This window comes from Heterodontus francisci, chromosome 10 (genome assembly GCF_036365525.1).
Source record: "Heterodontus francisci isolate sHetFra1 chromosome 10, sHetFra1.hap1, whole genome shotgun sequence".
Taxonomy (NCBI): Eukaryota; Metazoa; Chordata; class Chondrichthyes; order Heterodontiformes; family Heterodontidae; genus Heterodontus; species Heterodontus francisci.
This window is the reverse complement of record NC_090380.1, coordinates 44246563-44264703: the sequence shown is the minus strand read 5'-3', so window position 1 is coordinate 44264703 and position 18141 is coordinate 44246563. Positions and strand designations below refer to the sequence as shown.

Here is an 18141-nt window from a genome sequence, read left to right as displayed (position 1 = left end):
AGCCATTGACTACATACACTTTGAGGGATTTATGCGTGATGAATGCATGCATGTTAAACTCAAGACTTGCGATTCCAGATGCATTCATCACATTCGAGATTTGTTATACATGCAAAAAAATGTATGAAGGAAAGCTGTTCATTTCCTACTTACAGAGTAACATCCTCATAAACAGGAAAAAGCCTCTAATTGACTTCAAAGTTTATTAAAAAAAAATAAAAAGAAAGCCTTTGTGCTGAGAATCTGCTAAGAGTAACTGCCTCTAATTTGACTCCAGGAAGGCAGACCAATTTTCTTTTTGTTTTTTCATGGGATGCGAGTGTCACTGGCTAGGCCAGCATTTGTTGTCCACCCCTAATTGCCCTTGAAAAGGTGGTGGTGAGTTGCCTTCTTGAACCCCTGCAGTCCATCCACAGTGCTGTTAGGAAGAGAGTTCCAGGTTTTTGACCCAGTGACATTGAAGGAACGGCCAGAAAAGGTCCAAGTCAGATGAGTGACTTGGAGGGGAACTTGCAGACTATGGTGTTCCCAGGCGCCTGCTGCCCTTGTCCTTCTGCCTTGTGGTTCTAAAGGGACACACAAAGTTGTACTTTAGCAGCAGAGGTTTACATTGTGCATTTCATGGATTGTATATTGCATGGTATAATGTCTCTGACCTTACAAAACAGTATATCCTATTATCCTGAATAGGATGCAGACGATCCACAAGTAGATATTAAAAACATTTTGTACCCTGGTATGTGTTTATCGTATGTGTAAAGTATCCTGTGCACAGAAATCTTAATTAGCTCAAATTTTCCATGAATCAATGAGAAATGCTTCGCTGTGCTGAGCAAGCATCTTTCCAAATCCTTTCAGCAGCATCTGCATCATTCCCACACCTCTGCAGCCCCTTTGAATCAACTCACTGTGAGCAATGGCACAGGTGATCCATTATATTAAAAAATGGCAGGACACACCCCATTGGGATTGAAAGTAAACTAGTCCCGAGGGCCTGATGGCCTACATCCTTGGGTCTTAAAGGAAGTGGCAGCAGAGATAGTGGATCCATTAGCTATAATATTCCAAAGTTCCCTGGATGCGGGAAAGGTTCCAGTGGATTGGAAAATAGCTAATATAACGCCATTATTCAAAAAGGGAGGGAGGCAGAAAGTAGGAAACTATAGACCAGTTAGTTTAACATCTGTTGTTGGGAAATTGTTAGAATCCATTATTAAGGAAGTAATAACAGGACATTTAGAAAGTCAAAACGCAATCCATCAGAGTCAACGTGGTTTTATGAAGGGTAAATAGTGTTTGACTAATTTGCTAGAGTCCTTCGAAGCTGTGACAAGCAAAATGAATAATGGGGATCCTGTAGATGTAGTACATTTGGACTTCCAGAAGGCATTTGATAAGGTGCTGCACATAAGGTTAATACACAAGGTAAGATCACATGGGGTTAGGGGCAATTTATTAGCTTGGATAGAGGATTGGCTAACCAACAGAAAACAGAGAGTCGGGATAAATGGGTCTTTTTATGGTTGGCAAGATGTAACTAGTTGGGTGCCACAGGGTTCGTTCCTCGGGCCCCAACTATTTACAATCCATATCAATGACTTGGATGCAGGGATAGAAGGTACTATAGCCAGATTTGCAGATGACACTAAAATAGGTGGGATAGTAAGTTGCAAAAAAGAAATAAGAAATTTACAAATGGATATGGATAGGTTAGGTGAATGGGCCAAAATTTGGCAGATGGAGTTTAACGTGGATAAGTGTGAGGTTATCCATTTTGGTCGGAAGAATAGAAAAGCAAATTATTATCTAAATGGAGAGAAACTTCAGAGTGCTTCGGTGCAGAGGGATCTGGGTGTCCTCGTGCATGAATCGCAGAAAGCTACTATGCAGGTACAGCAGGTAATAGGGAAGGCAAATGGAATTTTGGCATTTATTGCTAAAGGAATAGAGTATAAAAGCAGGGAAATGTTGCTGCAACTGTACAAGGCATTAGTGATACCGCACCTGGAGTATTGCGTACAGTTTTGGTCCCCTTCCTTGAGGAGGGATGTAGTTGCATTGGAGGCAGTTCAGAGGAGGTTCACTAGATTGATTCCAGGGATGAGGGGTTTGTTCTATGAAGAGAGATTGAGCAGTTTAGGCCTTGACTCTCTTGAGTTTAGAAGAATGACAGGAGATCAAATAGAGGTATATAAGATGATTAAGGGGATTGACAAAGTAGATGTAGAGAGGATGTTTCCTCTTGTGGGGTATTCTAGAACAAGGGGTCATAGTTTTAGGATAAGGGGTAGCAGATTTAAAACAGAGATGAGGAGAAATTACTTCTCTCAAAGGGTCGTGAGTCTGTGGAATTCACTACCCCAGAGTGCGGTACATGCTGCAACATTGTGTAAATTTAAGGAGGAGATAGATAGATTTTTAATTAGTAATGGGTTGAAGGGCTATGGAGAACGGGCAGGACAGTGGAGTTGAGGCCGAGATGAGATCAGCCATGATCGTATTGAATGGCGGGGCAGGCTCGAGGGGCTGAATTGCATACTCCTGCTCCTAGTTCTTATGTTCTTATAATATGCTGGGCAGCATGGTGTAAAGGGTAGAATTATCACTGCTGTCATTCTGATATTTGAAAACCATTGGGTGGCAATTAATAGCAGCCTCTCCAGATTTACATTTGAAATGCACACAAAAGAGTTATGTCATTACTGCTTGTGGAAGTGTAAATGGAAAATACACTGATCATCTGAAAATACAGTGTTAATTTTTTTTTAATGGAAGAAAAACCTTGTAGAATGTTAAATGCTAAACAAATGTCAGATCTGAAAATTCCCTTCCCCTATATTCTTAGTTTTGATTTTATTTTTTGGCTTGTGTATTTTTTGTTGGTCACCGCAATTGTTATTTGATTACTTTTCTTACTACTCATAAACATGTGATTCCAGTTTAACTAGATGGTCTTTTTCCACTATATCCATTGGCCATAAAGAAATGTGTTTGACCGGTTTCGTCACAACACTTCTTTAAATGCTTCTTTTAATTGAATAAAAGGCAAATGTTTTTATGGATGTAATAAAGAACAATTGTGAAATCTGTCTACAATATGTAGTGACAAGACATACATTCTTTTGATATTCGCAGCTGTATATTTTTATTTGCACAGGCTATGTATTTAATTTCTATTTAAAGAATGATACCTATTATACATGAAAACAATCAATCAATCTTTTATTACTGTCTCAGAATAAGTATGATTTTGTTATTTTAGGTGGCAGCCCGTACTGAACCTGGTTTGAAAAACCAAACTCAGGCAATTTCCCGATCAGTAAGCAAGCGGAAGAACAGATTTTCCTCCCTGTGGGGATTGGATACAACTTCAAGAAAGAAAGCAAAAGAAAGACCTAGCATTAATCAGGTTGGATACTGTACTAGTGCTCTTATTTCAATTTAATGCAGAAAGAATTTTCGAATTTACTAAGAATATAAAAATGCACATTATGTACTTTAATATTGCTTTTTGTTTTCATATAGTAAGTGATGTATTTTGGTAGGAAGAATGAGGAGAGGCAATATAAAATGTAGGATACAACTCTAAAGTGAGTGCAGGAGCAGAGGGACCTGGGGGTATATGTGCACAAATCATTGAAGGTGGCAGGACAGGTTGAGAAAGGCATACAAGATTTTGGGCTTTATAAATAGAGGCACAGAGTACAAAAGCTAGGAAGTTATTGTGAACCTTTATAAGACACTGATTCAGCCTCAGTTGGGGTATTGTGTCCAATTCTGGGCATCATACTTCAGGAAGGATATAAAAGCATTAGAGAGGGTGCAGAGGACATTCATGAGAATGGTTCTGGGGATGAGGAGCTTCAATTATGGGAATAGATTGCAGAAGCTAGGTGCAGTTTTCCTTAGAGAAGAGAGAATTGAGGGGAGATTTGATAGTGGTGTTCAAAATCATGAGGGGTCTGGACAGAGTAGATAGGGAGAAACTATTTCCATTGGCGAAAGGGTTGAGAACCAGAGGACACCAATTTAAGATGAATGGCAAAAGAGCCAAAGGCAACATGAGGGAAAACTTTTTTATGCAGTGAGTGGTTAGGATCTGGAATGCACTGCCTGAGAGTGTGTTAGAGGCAGATGTAATCATGGCTTTCAAATGGGAACTGGATAATTATCTGAAGAGAAAATATTTGTAGGACCAAGGGGAAAAGGCAGGGGAATGGGACTAGCTGAATTGCTCTCAGAGCTGGCATGGACACAACGGGCCAAATGGCCTCCTTCTGTGCTGTCACCATTCTATGATAGTCTTTTAAAACAAAATGTACATACCATTTATTGCACACTTTAGATTTTTCCCTTTTTTAGTGTAGAAGTAGGATTAGTGCAAGATGTTTTGGCCTTGTACTTTAACCATTGTCAAGTGCAGTCAATTGAACACAACTGTGAGTGACCCAGTTCCGAAGAAGGGTCACTGACCCGAAACGTTAACTCTGCTTCTCTTTCCACAGATGCTGCCAGACCTGCTGAGTGGTTCCAGCATTTCTTGTTTTTATTTCAGATTTCCAGCATCTGCAGTATTTTGCTTTTATTATGAGTGTAAAGATATTGATTATACTAGGTATGTTCTCAGAAATAGTGAAGAAAAGTATTTTTAATTGGTTCTGAAAAATTAATGGTGCTTTCTTTATCAACTGCAGGTATATATTACATAAATCAGTTTGCTCATGCCATATATTATGCTAGTTGCATTAAATAACTCTGTGTATGTATCACAATGCGGGAAAGTCACTTTTACTTTTTAGTAGCCTCAATAGTTTCCTCCATCAAATGCTTTTCACAAGCTGTTCACTTACTCAGCTCTCTTAACTGCTCCCACATCCTGTCCTGAATCCTGCAAACACAGGACCTCTCTTCTACACAACATATTCTTATCGTCAACAAAGTCACAGAAGTTTCATTTCTGTAGTATAAGCACTGATCAAGCTCACATGATAAAACACTTGCGCATTCTGACTTCTTGTGAACAGCACATCATTGGAGATCAAGTTGCCGATTTAATCTGTTTATCTATTGCGTGTTGAAGTCTGCACAGGAACAAGATTTTTCTGTCATGTAACATTTCTTTTTTATGATGTTGCATTTTGGCAGCAACACTTCATTGATTTGACGCAAAGTGAAACAGAAGCAAATTTGAATTGGAGATGAGGAACGTATGAATCAAAGCAAAGAAAGTCGCTGGATAACTGTCAGTGAAAATCTGCTAAGTTCTTCTCAATAGTGACTAAATGGTCAGGAGAATTTAACAGTTTAAAAAAAAATGGAGGAAGTGAACCACGTGAAAACTTACTTTGAAAAAGATCTCATCTACCTTTATTTTCAGTAACTGAAATTTCTAATATCCAAAATAAGCTTTTAATCAAAAAAGCAAAATACATATATTTAACAGTAACATGATTGTAATTGTCTTTTCATACCTTCATTAAAGTTTTCACTTCAAGGCTTGAACCTTTCAAATGCTTGGGCTTGATTTTTGTCCCAGAACGGTTAAAGGGAGTTATTACCATATTTGCAAACTCTGAGGATGTATGGTCTACAGGATTTTTCAGTGTGCATTGGTAGGTTTCTCTGAGTTAAAGTAGAAGTTCTCTCATGCTGTGAAGATTTGAAAGATTTTTTTCCCCAAAAGACTTCAAAATAAATTGGAGATTCAATTCTCAAAGCTTTATTCGAGGCAAGTTTCATATTTAATAAATTAACAACTGCTCTGTTTGTTGTGAATTACACAGTTTTAACTCACAGGTAAAACAAAAACAATTCATCCAAGCAGTGGAAAAGTTGAAGAGTATTTGTTTTTCCAAGTATTTAAATCTAATTCAAAGATAATTTTGAGTTATTGGGTTTCTCTTGATTGGTTGTTTTCCTTGTCCATCATGGTAAGCCCTAGCCTCCTGCATTTTGGTTCTAAAATTGGGCAAATTGTTGCTATTTTGAGAAAGACAACAAACTCACTTTGAGACTTAAAGGAATATTCTGTTTGTATTAAAACTTGGAAATTGTATAAACAATTAAATTTTGAGCATTTTGTTTGTTGGGAGATGTAATTGATAGCCCTAGGGTGGCCAATAATTGCTCACAGGAGAAGGTGGATGGTGGGGCATATGGCAGGATGACACCAAAGGGAATTTAGAGCCATTCTTCTGACAGACATGAACATGCACCTCACCCACCCCCCGCCCCCCCCATAGTGCCAAGCTGAGGCAGTCTTGCAGTACCTCCCAGATTCTGCCCCCCTTTAATGCTCAAAAACCCACTAGACCTGAACTTCAGGTCCACTTCTACCCAAAGACCCCAGTGCTAGATATTTATATCCCTTTCTCTGTGATTCCAGATCATGGGACCTACCCCAGTGCTTTCAGAACCCCTTTTTGCAGTTCTGCCAGATGCTATCACCCATTCAATGCACTGCTAAAGTGTGATTACATTTTTAAAAAAAAATTATTTCTTGGCATATGGGTATCACTGGCAAAGCCAGTATTTATTGCTCATTCCTAGTTACTCCTAGAAAGTGACTGTGTGCCAACTATAATGGGTTCATGCAACTGAGTAGCTTGCTGCGCCACTTTAGAAGGCAATTCAGTATTCATACACGATAAACCAAAATCATATTGGTACCTTACGCTCAAGGTTCTCCTTTGCTATATAAACAGACATCCCAATCCATAATTATGTAATGGAGAGAAAGCTAAGAATTATGAGAGTTGAAATACAAGTAATACAAAATTGAGAAGAATAATAACAGGAAAAAGGACAGCAACGGGGGAAAAATTTAATTAAGCACAACTCGTCAAGAGAAAAAAAAATGAGCAAAAAGGTTTTGCATTCTGTTGACTGGCCTCTTTTTGATATAAGTGGTTCTTCACAAAGTTGCACTGCATCATTGTCACCTACAGGTACTGTAACCTAGCAACATTCTTCCCTAGCAGCCTTTAGTCAGACGCAAGCTACTGCTGCAGAAAATAACAGGGTCGTTGCAACTTTTTTAAAATTTAACTTCCCAAACCATGCAACAACTGTCTTGTAGAGTAGTGTGAGCTGCCTGCTGAAGTTATTATTCAGAAATTTTTTATTCTTTTTTAAAATTCATTCATGGGATGTGGGCATCGCTGGCCAGGCCAGCATTTATTGCCCATCCCTAATTGCCCTTGAGAAGGTGGTGGTGAGCTACCTTCTTGAACTGCTGCAGTCCATTTGGGGTAGGTATACCCACAGTGCTGTTAGGAAGGGACTTCCAGGATTTTGACCCAGTCACAGTGAAGGAACAGTGATATAGCTCCAAGTCAGGATGGTATGTGACTTGGAGGGGAACTTGCAGGTGGTGGTGTTCCCATGTATTTGTTGCCCTTGTCCTTCTAGTTGGTAGAGGTCGCGGGTTTGGAAGGTGCTGTCTAAGGAGCCTTGGTGCATTGCTGCAGTGCATCTTGTAGATGGTACACACTGCTGCCACTGTGTGTCGGTGGTGGAGGGAGTGAATGTTTGTAGATGGGGTGCCAATCAAGTGGGCTGCTTTGTCCTGGATGGTGTCGAGCTTCTTGAGTTTTGTTGGAGCTGCATCCATCCAGGCAAATCCACTCCTGATTTGTACCTTGTAGATGGTGGACAGGCTTTGGGGAGTCGGGAGGTGAGTTACTCGCCTCAGGATTCCTAGCCTCTGACCTGCTCTTGTAGCCACGGTATTTATATGGCTACTCCAGTTCAGTTTCTGATCAATGGTAGCCCTTAGGATGTTGATAGTGGGGGATTCAGCGATGTGGGCATTGTTGGCAAGGCTGTCATTTTAGCCTATCAGTGGCTTCCAAAGGTTTGATAGAACTGAGTAGCTTGGTCGGCCACTTTGGAGGATAGTTTAGAGTCAATTAAGCTGGTATGGGACTGGAGTCACGTGTAGGCAAGACTGGGTAAAGGTGCAGGTTTCCTTCCCTAAAGAACACTAGTGAATCAAATGGATTTTTACAACAATCTGAAAGCTTCATTATCACTTTTTTACTGATACCATCTTGTATTTCCGGATTTTTTTTTTGCGGGAGGTGAGTTTTTGCAGTTTGAAGTTGTCAAGAAAGAAAGATAATGCCAAAAACAAGTCGGTCAATCCCCAACAAGGGATAATGCATTTTGTTACAAATTTTCAAGGAGTAAAAGAAGTGGGATTTGCTTTAACTGTTACTTGGTAGTTGGAGTGTTCACGTGTTGTCTGTAAGATGAAACCGCTTAACATTTTGCATCAGGCCTTGTGTCACTAAAGTGTTCCTCAGTCCTCCTACTGAAAGAGTCGTGACTCATACAAGTGCAAAACATCCAGTTCAGATCACAGGGGTGGTGCTGTAGTTGCACTCCTGGATTATTCCATTGCATAATTAGATATAGAGATGCATAGGGACATTTCTGAATGCACGACACTCCCAACAGTTTGTGGAAGTGACTGGCATCTTTGTACCTTAAAGACAACAGACTTCATTCTAGAACAACTAGATCCAGCACTGCTTCCTACTTGGGCTGGAGGCGCACTGATCAAGAAATTTCTGTTACACATTTCAGGAATTTCTCCCCTTCTTTGTCCTTATATAGCCAGTTAGGAAATTAATGGAAATTCACTGTAATCATTGCTCTGATTTTTCATGTAATATGTGAAGGAACAATCAGCTTGATGAGAATGTATAATCTCACTCAGTTATTCAACAGATTACTGCAACAACAAAAACAATAACTTGTGTTTATATAGTGCCTTTAATGTGCCAAGGCGCTTCACAGTAGAGTTATAAAGCAAAATTTGACCCGAGCCACATAAGATATTAGAGCAGATGACCAAAAATGCTTGGTCAAAGAGGTAGGTTTTCAGGAATGTCTTAAAGGAGGAAAACTCGATAGAGAGGTTTAGGGAGGGAATTCCAGAGCTTGGGCCCTTGGCAGCTGAAGGCATGGCCACCAATATTGGAGCAATTAAAATTGGGGATGCCCAAGAGGCCAGAATTAGATGAACGCAGATATCTCAGAGGGTTGTGGGACTGAAGGAGATTACAGCGATAGGGGGATGGATTTTATTTTCCTGCCACCAGGAGAGGTGACTCTTTTTAATATACAGGGCAGCCACGCCCCCCCAATCATGTGGTGGGAGCGGCCTTGGTGGCGCCGTTAACAGTGCAAGCGCTGGCGTCATTTTTAACGGGCTGCCAGGCCTGCGTTGACTGATAAAAGTTGTCCTTGTCTCCACACCCCCCCCCCCCCCACAACAACTTCAACAAAGAATAAAGTTTGACCCCCCTGCCCCAACTACACCAGAAAAGCCCAGCTTACCCCTTTTCCATCCCAACTGCACTAAGTGCAGAGTTAACCCCTTTTACCCCCCCCCCCCCCCCCCCAGCTGACCTAAGAACAGAGTTCAAACCCCTCACCACACTGACAATGCAAAGTTGACCCCTTTCTCCCACCGGCCCCCCCACCCCACTTCACTACAAATGCAGAGGTACCCCTTCCCCACCTCGGTGGTGCCAGCTTTCCTTTGATGGGAAAGTGAAAGCACAGGAGTGCCACATGTCACTCGGAAGATCAGGAACTGCCAGTAAGATCGCTCCAGCTTCCACTTAAATGTATTTAAATTGCTAATTTTAATATTGAAATCTGGGGTCCTACCGTGGAGCGGTGGATGTGCCACCACAGAGCTTCCCCGCCACCGGGACGATTGGGCCTGGCATTTGCAGTGTCAGGCTCCGTGGAGGGCCGCTGCCACTCCGATCTTCCAGCCCTCCACCCACCATGGAGCGCAACGCCGGGAGCTCAACAAAATCCAGCCCATGGAGCAGAAAGGCCATGGAGGGATTTGAAAACAAGGGTGTGAATTTTAAAATTGAGAAGTTGCTTAACTGGGATACAATATAGGTCAGCAAACACAAAAGTGATTGGTGAAAGGGACATGGTGTGGGTTAGGAAACGGGCAGCAAAGTTTTAGATGACCTCAAGTTTACAGAGGGGAGAAATTGGGACGCCGGCCAGGAGTGCATTAGAGTAGTCAAGACTAAAGGTAACTTAGGCATGGATGAAGGTTTCATTAGCAAATGAGCTGAGGTGGTGGCGGAGTTGGGCGAAGTTACTGAGGTGGAAATAGGTGGTTTTATTAATGGCACGGTTTTATGGTTGGAAGCTCATCTGAAGGTCATATATGACACCAAGGTTTAGCCTCAGACAGTTGCCGGGAGAGAGATTGAGTCGGCTAGGGAATGGAGTTTGTGGTGGGGATCGAAGACAATGGCTTCAGTCTTCCCAATATTTAATTGTAGGAAATTTCTGCTCGTCCAATAGGCTGAGGGACTTGAGGTTGTTTTCGTTGGAGAGAAGGAGGAGGAGAGGTGACTTAATAGAGACATATAAGATAATCAGAGGGTTGGATAGGGTGGATAGTGAGAGTCTTTTTCCTCGGATGGTGATGGCAAACACGAGGGGACATAGCTTTAAGTTGAGGGGTGATAGATATAGGACAGATGTCAGAGGTAGTTTCTTTACTCAGAGAGTAGTAGGGGCGTGGAGCGCCCTGCCTGCAACAGTAGTAGACTCGCCAACTTTAAGGGCATTTAAGTGGTCATTGGATAGACATATGGATGAAAATGGAATAGTGTAGGTCAGGTGGCTTCACAGGTCGGCGCAACATCGAGGGCCGAAGGGCCTGTACTGCGCTGTAATGTTCTTAAAAAAAAAAAAAATACTGGGTGTCGGACAAGCAGCTGATAATTTTGAGATCATGGAGAGGTCGAGTGGTGGTGGCGAGGTAGAGCTGGGTGTCATCAGTATGAATGTGAAAACTGATGCTATTTTTGGATGATGTTGCATGTAGATGAGAAATAGGAGGGGGCCAAGGACAGATCCTGGTGGAGTACCAGAGGTAATGGTGCGGGAGCAGAAAGAGAAGCCATTGCAGGTGATTCTCTGGCTACAATTAGTGAGATAAGAATGGAACCAGGCAAGTGCAGTCCCACCCAGCTGGATGATGGTGGAGAAGTGTTGGAGGAGGATGGTGTGGTCAATTTTGTCAAAGGCTGCAAACAGGTTGAGAAGGATGAGGAGAGATAATTTACCATTGTCATAGTCATATGGGTTGCCATTTGTGACTTCAATAAAAATCATTTTGGTACTTTGTTTGAGGCGGAAAACCTGATTTAGAAGGAATCAAACATGAAGTTCTGAGAAGGTTGGCACAGATTTGAGAGGTGACAACATGTTCAAGGACTTTGTAGAGGAAAGGGAGGTTGGTGGGGCGGGCAGTAGTTTGCAAGGTCAATAGGGTCAAGATTTGTTTTTTTTTGGAGGAAAGGGGCGATGATGGGAGATTTAAAGGAGAGAGGGACAGGACCTGAAGGAGAGTATAAAATATGCACTAACATGGGAACCAGGATGAGGAATTTAGTGGCCAGCAGTTTAGTGAGAATAGGGTTGAGGGAGCAGGAGGTCAGTTTCCTGAAAAAGATGAGCTCACAGAGGGCATGAGGGGAAATAAGAGAGAAATTAGAAAACAGTGAGAGTTCAGGGCTAGGACAGGGTGCTTTAGAGGAAGATTGGCCTGGTGGGCTAAGGGATGGGAGTAAAGTGGCAGAGGCAGCTGATCGGATGGTTTCAATCTTAGTGACAAAGAAGTCCATGAGTTCCTTGAACTGGTTAGAGATGAGGGTGGAGACAGGAGAGAGGGGATTAAGAAGGTGGTGTGCAGTAGAGAAAAGAAACCAGGGGTTATCTTTGCATTCCAAATGATCCTGGAATAGTGAGCAGTTTTAACAGCCAAGAGCAGGAGCCGATGGTGCTTTATTGGTCAAGCCACATCTGGCGGTGAATGGCTAAACCTCTGGGATGAAAGGAAAAATTCAAGTTGTAGCACATGGGAGATTACTGTATATAGCTCACATAACAAGGGGTTTCATTACTACAATTCCCCCCAGGTCATGCTCTTGTTTGACTAGATATTGGGCAGTAAACTCCTAATCATAAGGGATGCTGGATTGCAATTAAGTAATGCTGAACCCGAATGAAATGCCTAAAACCTGGATTTGGTTTTGTTATATTCAGTACAATAAACCACTTAAATTTCTCTCTCCCTATTATTCTGTTTGACTTCATGTGGGAACTTACCTGGCAGCATTCCCTGCTGGGCGCACATGAATTAAGCCACAATTACCCAATCTCTTTTCTGGAAATGTTAATGAATCTTTGCTTCAACCTGATGTGGTATGTGAGAAATAGCATCCTGAATAGATACTTCAGGTGGGTTTAATTCCTTATGTATTTAATCTTAATCTGGATCCCCAGATGCTGTATGATATGGATTTAACTTGCATTGAGATGAATTTAATCACAATGTCTTAATATTAATATAACTTAAAATTTTTAAGTAGTCAAAATCTCAATGCAATATGTTTGCATAACTACATTTGTAAAACAAATGAATGTAATTAATCATTTTAACCTCAGATATCCATAAGCCAATGATGAGAGTAAAAAGTACAAGAATAGAAAAGCGTTGGCTGAACTAATGGTCGTCAGCTGTTTGATACAAGCAAATGCTCTGGAATCATATAGAAATCATATAAGCAACAATTAGATACTGAGGGGAGAAAGTAAGGGATTTCTGAATTGATGAGCTAAGATGGGTTTAATGATCTGTAATTATCTTGAGTCTACTAAGACATCTAGATATGTCTCAATTTTGTCCTGATCAATTTCAGTACCATTCATAGAATACATATGCTACCCATTTAACCTTTCCATGTGCAATACTTCATATTTTTTAGCATTAAATTTCAGCTGCTGTAGTGTATTTATACAGTTGCCTGTTATTTTGTAGTTTTAGAGCTGCCTTCTTCAGCTCCACCATTCTTCCTGGTTTTGTAGCTATATTTATATTTTTGGCACAAGGGGAGGTCTTGGGTATTTGGCTAATGCCAGAAAGTTTCACGCCTGTGATTCAACCAATTTTGATATCTTTGATGAAGACTTTTTTTCTCCCACGATGGTTCACATTGAGCAGAAGTATGGAAACCAAACAAAAAAAAGGAAATAAAAGAAAAGTAGCAAATACCAGAAGCCATGGGGAATAAATGAAAAATAAGATATGAGGGATAAAGTGAAGAAAGAATTAAATGTTACTGTTAAAATATTTTAATGTATTTTTGTTTTATTTAAGCTCTTTGGTGACAGCGAAGCAACACTGAAGAAGTCTTTGGAAGGCATGTTTGATGACTGTTCAACAGATAGTGTAAGTATGTATTGACTGTCTGCACCTGTTGCTTGATGAAAGCACAGCGAAAATGGGGATCAGATTAATTGCACTGATACTGTACAGTTCGTATTGTCACACGGGCCATTTTGTGCCTGCCCAAGACTCTCAGGTGGTTTGCATCAGATTGGAAGAAAAATTAAAAACACCAGGATATGTTTTGTTCTAAAGGAGCATTCCTTTCTGTAATGGCAACTTTAGTACCTTGAGGCCATTTATAAAAAAGTTTTCATTTTCTGGTGGCTGTTGTCTATTCTTCAAGATTTCCCCCCTTAAGTATCTGCGTACATACACAATTTTCCAACTGGGTTCAGTCATTAAACAGCAGAGATGTCCGCATATGACATTAAATAAAATGGTAAGTGATCTACCACAGTCATTTTTCTTGTTATCTCAGAGGCAACTAGGACTAGCATTTGCTGGAAGAAGCCAAGATGTGGGTGTAGTTCTACACTGGGATTTGTTCTAGTCTGCCAGTGGAGAAACTTGGATTACTTGAGCTAGTTCCTTGCGTTTACACCACTAAATATGGCTCTTAATCTGGTCACAAATAATGGAACTATAATAACTTGATTTATATTTGTTGCTGTTAGGATAAGGGAGCCTTATTCAGTAGTATAGTGCTAGAAACTGGTTGACTCAAGATGATCACCTAGAATTCACTCTAAGTGAGTGTCAGCATAAAAGCAGCTCAGTATTCGAGAACTGTATCAGCTGTATTATCCCACTGTGTTCATTTAAGTTGTTATGTATAATTCAATTTCATTAGAGCAACTAGAATCTGCTGTGCCTAGTAAATGTAAACCAACTGGTTATTTGAAATTGTAAATCAGCATTGTCATTTTAAAAGGATTGATATAATTGCCAAACCCTTTGGGGAAACCTCTCGGAAATATTGGTCTGTTTGTTTACTGATAAATAGTTATATTGTTTTAACAGAGGATAAATCTAACGGATCAAGCTCCCTCCAGCATCCCCTGTTCCCCCCCAGATAGCTCAGTAATTTATCCAGTGAGTAGTTGAGCCACACAGACCAGGAAAATTTAGTTTCAATCCCAGCCTTAGCTGGTACCATCTGGGTCAGGAGTGGGGCTACTACACTTGTCTTCCCTGAGTTAGGGAGAGGGAAGGCAGAGGAAGTTGACCAGGGTACCTGATTTTGATTACTAATGAGTGACCCCTGCTGTATGTGTTCATGTGGACATCAGATAAGGGCAGCATTGGGTTTGACTGTGATGCCCATGTGGCCAAGTTCACTGCCAAGCTTCACAAATGAATAATACCAATTTTGGCAAAGTACTGGTGGCTTGCCTGTGGAATTGTGCCTTAGTAAATAGTTAGTCCTTTCAAGGCATGAAAAGTGGGTGACAAAAATCTATTTATTTAATTTTATTTTATTTAGAGATACAGCACTGAAACAGGCCCTTCGGCCCACCGAGTCTGTACTGACCAACAACCACCCATTTATACTAACCCTATAGTAATCCCATATTCCCTATCACCTCCCTACACTAGGGGCAATTTACAACAGCCAATTTACCTATCACCTGCAAGTCTTTGGATGTGGGAGGAAACTGGAGCACCCGGTGAAAATCCACGAATCTGACTGATTCTAGTTTCAGATCACTTTTTTTCTGAGATAAAATTATCTTTCTTTCACTTCATTGCATGATCATACCCATGCACATTTCTTCCAATTTTTTTAGTGCACAGTTAATAGAGAAGGTAGGGTTGTGTTTAATTGAAAATATTCCTCCATTTTATAGAGAAAAATAATCTCATCCAAACTTTTTTTTTAAACAAAATGTCTGTTTTCTCAGGTGCTGAGAGACAGTTTAGATAAGACCTTCTCCCTTTTACAGTCCATGACCTCCTCATCACAGAGCAAACAGTTGGGGATGCAACTTTGTAGACTAACTGGTTAGAGCTGTGTATCCCCAGCCAGTAGCATTGTTTCCAGGGGTCCTGGACATCTGGGGTGACTCAGGCTGGTCTGAAATCATGGGACCCTCTGTTTGCATTGAAGTTACTCAAGAATTTTTTCCAATGGTGAAATGAAAAGCAATTGAGTAGTTGAGGAAATTGACTTTGTCTTCCTATTAAGTACACAACTGAAACAAAAATACCAAAATTAAAAATCTTTTAAAGGGACCAAATTCCAATAAGTTAGCTTGAATTAGTGAAACTGCAGAACTAGAATTTACAGTCACTTGATAGTTCATTATAGAAACTGTCCCATTGATCTTTCATTAAGCACAGTATATGGATTTCACTCAAACTCTTTTTCCAGTTGGTGGCATTCAGACAATAAGTTTTTAACAGTCAGTTAAAATTGACAACAAAAACATTTTCATAGAATCTACACAGTGATGGACTGACTTAGTGCAGGGTGGAAAATTACAATGGATGGAAATGCATACTAATAGTTTCAGTATAGAACAACGTGAAAGAGACACAGGGTGATTTTTGTGTACATTATATAAAGTTAGGACAAGAAATTTTCAGATGGATAATTGCCCAGGATCTCCAGGAATGCACATGAATGCATAGCAATGTATTAGGATTAAAAAGCGTATTAAGTAACTACCATTGCTGCAATACTGAATTGTCTTTGATTTAATCAGTAGCTGTCACTTTTGGTAATTCAGTTTATGTTTTGTGGTGTAACAATATAACTAGTCCTTCAAAAGGTAAAAGCAAAATATTGCAGATGCTGGAAATCTGAAATAAAAACAAGAAATGCTGGAAATACTCAGCAGGTCTGGCAGCATCTGTGGAGAGAGAAGCAGAGTTAACGTTTCAGGTCAGTGACCCTTCATCAGAAATTAGAATTCAAAAGGTATTGGCCCAGGATTTGTTGTGGTAATGACAGCGAAATATAGGAACATTGGAAGTAGGAGCAGGAGTGGGCCATTTGGCCCCTCGAGCCTGCTCTGCCATTCAACTAGATCATGGCTGATCTTTTACCACAACCCCATTTTCCTGCACTATTCCCATATCCCTTGATATCTGTAATATATGGAAATCTATTGATCGCTGTCTTTAACATACTCAGTGACTGAGCCTTCACAGCCCTCTGGGGTAGAGAATTCCACAAATTCACCACCCTCTGAGTGAATAAATTCCTCCTCATCTCAGTCATAAATGGCCTATCTCTTATTCTAAGACTGTGTCCCCTGGTTCTAGACTCCCCCAGCCAGGGGAAACATCCTTCCTGCATCATCCTTGTCGAGCCCTGTCAGAATTTTGTATGCCTCGATGAGATCACCTCTGATTCTTCTAAATTCTAATCTCTCCTCGTAGGACAATCCTACCATCCCAGGAATCAGTCTGGTGAATCTTTGTTGCAATCCCTTTATGGCAAGTATATCCTTCCTTAAAAGGAGACCAAAACTGTGCACAATACTCTGGGTGCGGTCTCACCAAGGATCTATACAATTGCAGCAAGACTTCTTTACTCCTGCACTCAAATCCTCTTTCAATAAAGGCCTTCCTAAATTGCTTGCTGCACCTACATGTAAGCTATCAGTGACGTACGAGCAAGGACACCCAGGTCTCTTGGGACAGCAACACTTATCAATCTCTCACCATTTTTAAGAAATACTCCGCATTTCTGTTTTTCCTACCAAAGTGGTTAACTTCACTTTTTTCTGCATTATATTCCATCTGTCATATTCTTGCCCATTCACTTAACCTATCCAAATCCCCTTGAAGCTTCTTTGCATCCTCCTCACAACTCACGTTCCCACCTAGTTTTGTGTCATTAGCAAACTTGGAAATATTCCCTTTGGTCCCCACATCCTAATTATTGATGTAGATTGTGAATAGCTGGGGCCCAAGCACTGATCCTTGCGGTACCCCACTAGTTACAGCCTGCCAACCTGAGAATGACTCGTTTTATTCCTACACTCTGTTTTCTGTCGTTAACCAATTCTCAATCCATGCCAGTATATTACCCCCAATCTCATGTGTTCTAATTTTGCTTACTAACCTCTTATGTGGGACCTTATTGAAAGCCTTCTGAAAATCCAAATATACCACATCCACTGGTTCCCCCTTATCTATTCTGCTAGTTACATCCTCAAAAAAACTCCAACAGGTTTGTCAAACATGTTTTCCCTTCCATAAATCCATGTTGACTCTGCCCAATCCTACCATTATTTTCTAAGTTTCCAGTTATAACATCCTTTATAATAGATTCTTGTATTTTCCTTACTGCTGATGTCAGGCTAGCAGGTCTGCAGTTCCCCATTTTCTCTCTCCCTTTCTTAAATAATGGTGTTACATTTACCTTCCAATCTGCAGGAACCGTTCCAGAATATAGAGAATTTTGGAAGATGATCACCAACGCATCCACTATCTTTACAGCCACCTCTTTCAACACTCTGGGATCTAGTTCATCAGGTCCAGGGGATCTATCAACTTGCAGTCCCATTTATTTCTGCAGTACTACTTTTTTACTAATACTAATTTCTTTCGGTTTCTCATTCTCGCGAGTCCCTTGGTTCTTTAGTATTTCTGGGAGGTTTTTTGTATCTCGTCCGTGAAGACAGACACAAAGTATTTGTTTAATTTCTGTGCCATTTCCTTATTCCACATTATAAATTCCCCTGTCTCTGCCTGTAATGGGCCTACATTTGTCTTTTCCTTTTTACATACCTATTGACGCCTTTATAACCATTTTCATGTTTCTTGCTAGTTTACTTTCATATTCTATTTTCTCTGAATCAATTTCGTGGTCCTCCTTTGCTGAATTCTAAAATATTCCCAATCCTCAGGCTTACTACTTCTTTGGCAACTTTATAAGCCTGTTCCTTTGATCTAATACAATCATT

At 40.6% G+C, this 18141-nt stretch overlaps 1 protein-coding gene across 4 annotated transcripts in view; it reads left to right on the top strand.

Moving 5' to 3' along the window:
- Positions 1 to 18141, top strand: part of LOC137374430 (rho guanine nucleotide exchange factor TIAM1-like) — a 428220-nt gene that overhangs the window by 183374 nt on the left and 226705 nt on the right. For all 4 annotated transcript variants that reach the window (XM_068040529.1, XM_068040530.1, XM_068040531.1 and 1 more), the window contains 2 exons: positions 3263 to 3409; positions 13214 to 13285. In XM_068040529.1, coding sequence (XP_067896630.1) covers positions 3263 to 3409; positions 13214 to 13285 — 219 coding nt within the window. The remainder of the gene's footprint in view (positions 1 to 3262; positions 3410 to 13213; positions 13286 to 18141) is intronic.